The 8,319-nt window shown below is 38.7% G+C and overlaps 1 protein-coding gene across 7 annotated transcripts in view; it reads left to right on the top strand.

The window, feature by feature from the left end:
• The window catches only part of LOC144181101 (ELKS/Rab6-interacting/CAST family member 1-like), a 79,544-nt gene that overhangs the window by 3,406 nt on the left and 67,819 nt on the right, over positions 1 to 8,319 (top strand). For all 7 annotated transcript variants that reach the window (XR_013324612.1, XR_013324611.1, XR_013324610.1 and 4 more), the window contains exons 2-4: positions 1,342 to 2,058; positions 3,009 to 3,086; positions 3,219 to 3,374. Coding sequence is in view for 4 of the 7 variants with exons in the window: in XM_077709397.1 (XP_077565523.1) it covers positions 1,576 to 2,058; positions 3,009 to 3,086; positions 3,219 to 3,374 (717 nt within the window). In the remaining 3 variants the exon portion in view is untranslated. The remainder of the gene's footprint in view (positions 1 to 1,341; positions 2,059 to 3,008; positions 3,087 to 3,218; positions 3,375 to 8,319) is intronic.

Below are 8,319 nucleotides of genomic sequence, written 5' to 3'. Positions count from 1 at the left end.
TCAAAGAAAATAGGATGGGTGTCAGCCAGGTGTATATTTTTAGCCCCAAGGGGGAACACGGCGCAGATGGTTTTTTTCCCCGTTTCAGTCATCCGTGACCGACGAGCTGCGGATTTGCACGATGTCGGCCTGAAATCAGCGCAGTTGCAACAAGCGTGCGTTGCTCACACTGTTGTAGGGCTGTGGAATTTCACGGAGGGGCCAACTGCGTTAAAAGGGGGGGCTGCAACATGAACTGAAGATGGAATCTGTGCAAATGGCAATCCAGCGTTATCGTCTTTTGAGTGACACAATATGTATATTCAGGATTGTTTAGTTTTCTACGCAAGTCACCTGAATTTTTTTTTTTTTGGGGGGGGGGGGGGGGGGGGGCTGCGGATATCTCGTAAACGGATTAACAAAGGAAAAATAGCATATCCAAATGTTTTTTTTTCCCACATTTGTATTTGTTTTATTTTGCAAATCAGTTGCCAGCACAAAATTATCCTGTAAAAAATGATGTTTAAATGTAAAAATAGTCCAGTGTGAGGAATTGAACTCTCTTAACTATGATTTTCTTGGCTTTCATACGAAAAAAAGCCTTAGTATACTAAGTCGTTTTTTGAGGAAAAAAATCCTTACAACTATGTTGTTTTTTTGCAAAAAAATCCTTACAACTATGTTGTTTTTTTGCAAAAAAATCCTTACAACTATGTTGTTTTTTTGCAAAAAAATCCTTACAACTATGTTGTTTTTTTGCAAAAAAATCCTTACAACTATGTTGTTTTTTTGCAAAAAAATCCTTACAACTATGTTGTTTTTTTGCAAAAAAATCCTTACAACTATGTTGTTTTTTTGCAAAAAAATCCTTACAACTATGTTGTTTTTTTGCAAAAAAATCCTTACAACTATGTTGTTTTTTTGCAAAAAAATCCTTACAACTATGTTGTTTTTTTGCAAAAAAATCCTTACAACTATGTTGTTTTTTTGCAAAAAAATCCTTACAACTATGTTGTTTTTTTGCAAAAAAAGCCTTACTGTATGTACTATGTCCTTTTTTTGCAAAAAAATCCTTACTCTATGTACTATGTCCTTTTTTTGCGAAAAAAAAGCCTTACTCTACTGTCGTTTTTGCGAGAAAAAAATTCTTACTATACTAAGTCGTTTTTTTTGCGGGAAAAAAAGCCTTATGTCTTTTTTTACGGTGGAAAATATTGTATTTTTTGCAATTTTAATTGATAAAAAAATTATGCAATGTGATGTATAGAGCTCTCTTGTTTATGATCTGTTTGATTTTTATTATTTTTAATTTGTATTTATTATTATTATTATAATTTCTTAAAAATCTCTCCTCTTCCTTAGGTGACTGGCTGATTGCATTACAGTAATGACCGAAGTCTCAGCACCGTATCATTAAACAGGAGCATTTTGTGACCTTTAAAAAAAAAAAAATTGGGCCATCCCACGCATTCCGCCAACTCATGATTTCATCAGGACGCGAGCCGACTCCCCAGATTTGGACTTTTTCCCCATCTGGCATTCTCACTTAGTCTTTTGCCTGGACCAGGAACAAAATCCTCCGCCGATCCCTTCATCATGTACGGAAGTTCTCGTTCCGTCTCCAAGCTGGACGCAGTAGGGTCCAACAATGGCAATGGCTCAGCCAGTCCCGGACGCTCTCCCCGACTCCCGCGATCCCCACGGACGGCTCACCGGCGAAACGGAAGCGGCCTCGGCACTTCTGGAAAAACCTTATCCATGGAGAATATCCAATCGCTCAATGCCGCTTACGCCATGGGGGGGCCGGTGTATTACGCCGACAGTACCGAAGACCCAATAACCCTGGGGAGCCTGGGGAGTGGACTCAACCCAGGTTTGCCCAAAAGCAGCATGACCCTAGGTTGTGCCGGCGGCGCCCGACTTCCCTACGGGGTCCGAAGCGCATTTGTAGGCTGCGGCCCTACGATCAATTCTGGAGGAGGCGGCCCCGCCGAGGTGTCGAGCGACGCCATCGCTTTTGGCGGGGAGCTGCTAAACCAGCCAATGCAGCCTTCTACCGTGCCCCACTCGACGAGACAGGTGAGACTTATTCCATTTTCCGGACGGCAGGATGGTGAAGGGGGCTAGAGCCTAAACCGTGACCGGAGGTTTGGTCGCTGGTCTTTTGGTCGCCGGTCAAATGGTGACAGAGAGTTTACTGCTGAACCCATCTCTCAAAATTATATCCATGAATGAGAGTTTAATATCTAAGAGAGGGAGTTTAAGTACTGTTTAATGTCTGAGTATGGCTTAATATCTAAGTATGGCTTAATATCTAAGTATGGCTTAATATCTAAGTATGGCTTAATATCTAAGTATGGCTTAATATCTAAGTATGGCTTAATATCTAAGTATGGCTTAATATCTAAGTATGGCTTAATATCTAAGTATGGCTTAATATCTAAGTATGGCTTAATATCTAAGTATGGCTTAATATCTAAGTATGGCTTAATATCTAAGTATGGCTTAATATCTAATTACTGTTTAATATCTAAGTACTGCTCTCAAAATTATATTCATGAGAGAGAGCTTAATATCTAAATATCTACTGTTTTAAACAGTACTTAGATATTAAACAGTACTTAGATATTAAGCAGTACTTAAATATTAAACAGTACTTAGATATTAAACAGTACTTAGATTTTAAACAGTACTTAGATATTTAACAGTGCTTAGATATAATAAACTGTACTTGGATATTAAACTGTACTTGGATATTAAACTGTACTTGGATATTAAACTGTACTTAGATACTAAACTGTACTTAGATATTAAACGGTACTTTGATATTAAACAGTACTTTGATATTAAACAGTACTTAGATATTAAACTCTCTCTTAGATATTAAATTATCTATTAGACCAAACGTCCGAGCAATGATCGAGCCTGACCGGCGACCAAAAGACCGGCAACCAAAGGTCCGAGCACCGATCGGGCCTGAATGTCGGTCACATGATCTGGGACGTCTCTAAAAACAAAGTGTGTTCCAGGTTCAGGACGGTGCCATGATAGATCTGCAGAGCCAGCTGAGAGAAGTCTTAAGAGAAAATGAGCTTCTGCGTCGAGATGTAAGTCCATATGCCTTCAAAATGTCAAAACCAAAGCAACATTTACCCCCCAAAAAATAACTTCCCGCAGCATTGGATTGGTATTATCTTTTTGAACGACCTAGCATTCTTTAATTCATTCATTGTTTATAGTTGGATGCAAAGGAATCCAAACTGAGCTCATCCATGAACTCCATCAAGACCTTCTGGAGTCCAGAACTGAAGAAAGAGCGCGCACTCAGGAAGGATGAAGCCACCAAAATGAGCGTTTGGAAGGAACAATACCGGGTGGTGCAGGAGGAAACGCAGGTACAGCCTGAATTATTTGTCATAATCCAATGTTTACTTTAAAGTAAAAGTGCTATGTGAATAAGTTTGCCATTTCTCGTACCTGCAGTGCTTTTCACTCCCGGCACACATTTCAGTCGTTCAGTCGTGTTAGAGGCGATACATGTGAAGACACGAAAGAGTCGTGTGTGGCGTGTGAATGGGCTATCATCTTTTCACTTTCATTCCGCTCACACCCTTTTAAGCCCTTTTCATTTCCATGATTATCTCATCTAGGCTTCCCTTCTTTCCTCTTTCTTTCCCCTTGGCTTACCGTATCTTCACGACTATAAGGTGCACCGCATTATAAGGCCCAACCTCAATGAATGATTTTTTTCCATATATAAGGCGCGCTGTATTATAAGCCGCACTGTCTATTTTGGAGAAAATTTAAGACTTGTAAGTGCGCCTTATAGTCGTGAAAATACGGTAATTGCTATTGACTTCCAGGTATGAAGCACTCACTACACAGTCACCTATAGAGCCGGCCATTGTTGATGTTTTGTATTTTTTGGTATAAGATTTTGCAGTGGGGGAGGAGCTATATGATGAAAGATGTTGTAAACTAAGATTTCATCTGCATATTTAACAGTATTGTTTCAGTTCAGGCGTTTGTGTTTTTTTAATATCCGACAGTCGTGGTTTTTCGTTTTTGGTTTCTGTTCTTTCCATATATAAGGTGCACTGGATCATAAGGCGCACTGTATTATAAGGTGCACTGTATTATAAGGTGCACTGTATTATAAGGCGCACTGGATTATAAGGCGCACTGTCTATTTTGGAGAAAATTTGAGACTTTTAAGTGCGCCTTATGTCGTGAAAATTCGGTACTATTTAAGGTGTCCCAGGGTGACTCGGCCGAACGCACGTTTCGAAACCTAGTGGCATAATTTATAGTTATACGCTCCCCACAGATGATCGTACGCCTGCAGGCATGCCGGGGTCACGCCCCCTCGCCCTGTGAATGTTCAACTTAGCCGGAGCCCCCCCCTTCCTTGTACATATCGAAAAATGGTCTTTTTAACTACTGCAACAGGGATGCTGTGTAATCTGGAGCGTCACCATGGTGACCGGTTCCTGGGTTAGACAACAAGTATGCATTTGGGCTGTTGGTTTCCAAATAGCTATAAAAAGTGAGTAAGCTACCGCAATTACTCCTTCTCAGAGTTAAATTTGGACGAGGAAGGATTTATTTTCGCGTGTCATACAGTGGTAGCTCTACTTGCAAATTGTAATAAATTGTATTTTATCGATAGAGATTTTAATATCTAAGTACTGTTGACACAGTAGATATTTAAATATTAATCTCTCTCTCATGAATATAATTTTGACAGCTGGTTTCAACAGTACTTAGATATTAAACAGTACTTAGATATTTTTCAACAGTGCTTAGATATTTTTCAACAGTACTTGAATATTAAACATTACTTAGATATTTTTCAACAGTACTTGGATATTAAACAGTACTTAGATATCTTTCAACAGTACTTAGATATTAAACAGTACTTAGATATTAAACAGTACTTAAATATTAAACAGTACTCAGATATTAAACAGTACTTAGATAATAAACAGTACTTAGATGTTAAACAGTACTTAGATGTTAAACAGTACTTAAATATTTAACAGTATTTAGATACAAAACAGCACTTAGATATTAAACAGTACTTAAATATTAAACAGTATTTAGATACAAAACAGTACTTAGATATTAAACTCTCTATATCTTAGATATTAAACTCTCTATATCTTAGATATTAAACTCTCTCTCTCTCTTAGATATTAAACTCTCTCATGAATATAATTTTGAGAGCTGGTTTCAACAGTAAACTCTGTCACCATTTGACCGGTGACCAAAAGACCGGCGACCAAACATCACGATTGATACAGTAATTGGCATATCCAAGGCTTTTATAATCAGAAAATGTTGTATGTAGAAGCTTTTGTAAGTACAGGTACCACTTTAGATTCAATGAAAAGGCAATGAGCACTCTTGCTTTACTCCTCCTCAAAGTTAAATTTGGACAAGGCAAGATTTCTTTTGGCTCGCCGTACATATTTGCTTTTCTCATCTGGCCTCGTCACCAAAGAGCTTCAACAATAAGAATGGAAAGACCAAAAGCCTTCATCTAACCATCTTCTTTCTCTTTTCGGTCACTCGTTGCTTGCTGTCGATTCATTACTCTTTCATAGTTTGATCGCTGCAGGGAAAGAAATAAAAAACAAGCCAGGAATGCCTGGAATGCCGCAACTTTCCGGCTTCCTTCTCATATCATTCCCGTGCATTGCACAGCTCTCGCTTGCCATCCTTTCTCCACACACTCGTGGTGAACTTAACAATAACCGCACTGTCCTTCCACCGCCTGCTGTACGCTACCGGCTGTACTCGGAGCTACGTGACGTCACAGTCGGAGTGTGTGCCAGTGTCACGCTGGTCGTTTGCATGCAATTTTTCTGACATGTATCCATTTGTGTTGTTTCTACTCACTCGTGTTTGGGAGTTGTGTGTCACCCCACGTTAGTACACTCAGACTCTTGTGTACAAGTCGCGCAAACACGAGTTGGCACTTGTGTGTGATTTAAAATCAGAAGTGCTTAATACGTAAATGGAGACTTGGCTCCTTTGGCTCTGGGAGCTCACCATCTGCACTGCAGACTTTTCCTTCATTGCAAAATACCTCAAAAGAATTGGAATCGTTGGATTAATGGCAAATAAGAAGTGACCTGAAACGAAAAACAGAGTGCAGTTTTGTGAAAATGTTACGCATTAAAAATGAGATCAGATCGGCTAATTGTGGAACTAATCTGAGGCAAATATGTATGTAGGGGAAACCAGGAACACACTAGCCCAAACATGATACCACATGTTTTCAATACTATCAATAAAAAAAGAAATGGACTCAAAATTAGTTCAATATTTCACAGTATATGGATTTGACACGTTTAAAGTGGCATGAAAGAGAATTGAAATGATACAGAAAGGAAAAACACAAAAGATGGATTTGGTACCTAGGAACAAAAAGACTGAAAGGGTTAAATATGAATAAAGGCAAAGGGAGAATAGGGAAGGATTACCCCTAAAAAAATAAAATAAATAAAAAAACAGGAAACTGTGTTGACTAACAACCCTAACTTCAGCGCTAACCCCAGGTCGACCGATAATCTCAAAACTAAACTCAGCCCTAGCACAATTGAGGGACCTAACCCTAGCACTAACCTCAACCCTAGTACGACCGATAACCCTAACCTGAATACTAACTTCAACCCTAGTATAACAGTATGAAGCACTCACTACACAGTCACCTCTAGAGCCAGCCATTGTTGATGTTTTGGATTTTTTGTATAAAATCTTGCAGTGGGGGAGGAGCTATATGATGGAAGATGTTGTAAACTAAGATGGCATCTGCATATTTAACAGTATTGTTTCATTTCAGGCGTTTTTGTTTTTTTAATATCCGACAGTGGTGGTTTTTCGTTTTTGGTTTCTGTTTTTTCCATATATAAGGCGCACTGGATTATAAGGCACACTGTCTATTTTGGAGAAAATGTAAGACTTTTAAGTGCGCCTTATTGTTGTGAAAATACGGTACAATTAAAAACTCCCCTTGCGGGTGGGCCTGGAAAGAACAGCACCATGCCAACCTGGCCAAAGTGGCAAAGACGATCCTCAGCGTGTCATCTAGCTCGCCGGGTTCGGCCTCTGCGCTATTTTCCGTTAAGCCGTGACTCACTCTTTCCCACGAGTGTGTTTGCTGCTCTATTTCCTGACTTTTTGTCGCTGACAGCGAGAAGAAGGTCTTTAAAAATGGCTGGCTTCTGGAGCGTGTTCGCTGTGTGTTTTTCACACATGAATGCTTTTGCTTAACAGATGGTCATCAAACCTGCATGTTTATTTAAAGGGGGGGGGGTAGCTAGGTAGAGGCAAGAACAGAGCAGATGGAGAGGAAGACAAAACATTGTTTTTTTAAAAATTTTTTTACTTATATCATCGCTACTTTACAGGTCCGTTTTTTTGTCATGGTTGATATTAGCGACTGCCCAGGGTGCAATCTATATAGGGCGCATCTAAAAACAAATGTTTTTTTTAAATGAAATTACCAGTTGTCTAGACTTTTCTCCATCATTTCCATGCTTAGTTAGTGGTGTAAGACTTTCCCCTCTATGCAGAGTTTGCTGATGCAAAATTGCTGTCCCAGTAGTGTCATTGCGTCCAGCCTAAAATGGCACAATCAATTATTTTTACTGTAGTACATTTCTGTATAATACTAACTCCAAATCTAGTATAAGCTGTGACCGGATGTTTGGTTGCCGGTCTTTTGGTTGCTGGTCAAATGGTGACAGAGTTTACTGTTGAAACCAGCTCTCAAAATTATATTAATGATAAAGAGTTTAATATCTAAGAGAGAGAGTTTAATATGTAAGTACTGATTAATATCTAAGTACTGTTTAATATATAAGTACTATTTAATATCCAAGTACTGTTTAATATCTAAGTACTGTTTAATATCCAAGTACTGTTTAATATCTAAGTACTGTTTAATATCTAGGTACTGTTTAATATCCAAGTACAGCTCTTGAAATTATATTCATGAGAGAGAGATTAATATCTAAATATCGACTGTTTTCAAAAGTACTTGGATACTAAACAGTACTTAGATATTAAACTCTCTCTTAGATATTAAACTCTCTCTCTGAGATATTAAACTCTCTCTCTTAGATATTAAACTCTCTCTCTTAGATACTAAACTCTCTCTCATGAATATATATATATTTTGAGAGTTGGCTCCAATAGTAAACCTGTCACCATTTGACTGGCGACCAAAAGACCGGCGACCAAACGTCCGAGCACCAGTCCGAATAGCACCCCCAAAGGTCATTTTCATATTTATTTTTACCTTTAAACTCATTGATTGAAATCCAAAAGGAT

This window comes from Stigmatopora nigra, chromosome 23, assembly GCF_051989575.1.
Source record: "Stigmatopora nigra isolate UIUO_SnigA chromosome 23, RoL_Snig_1.1, whole genome shotgun sequence".
NCBI classification, from domain to species: Eukaryota; Metazoa; Chordata; class Actinopteri; order Syngnathiformes; family Syngnathidae; genus Stigmatopora; species Stigmatopora nigra.
This window is presented reverse-complemented; position numbering and strand designations above follow the sequence as displayed.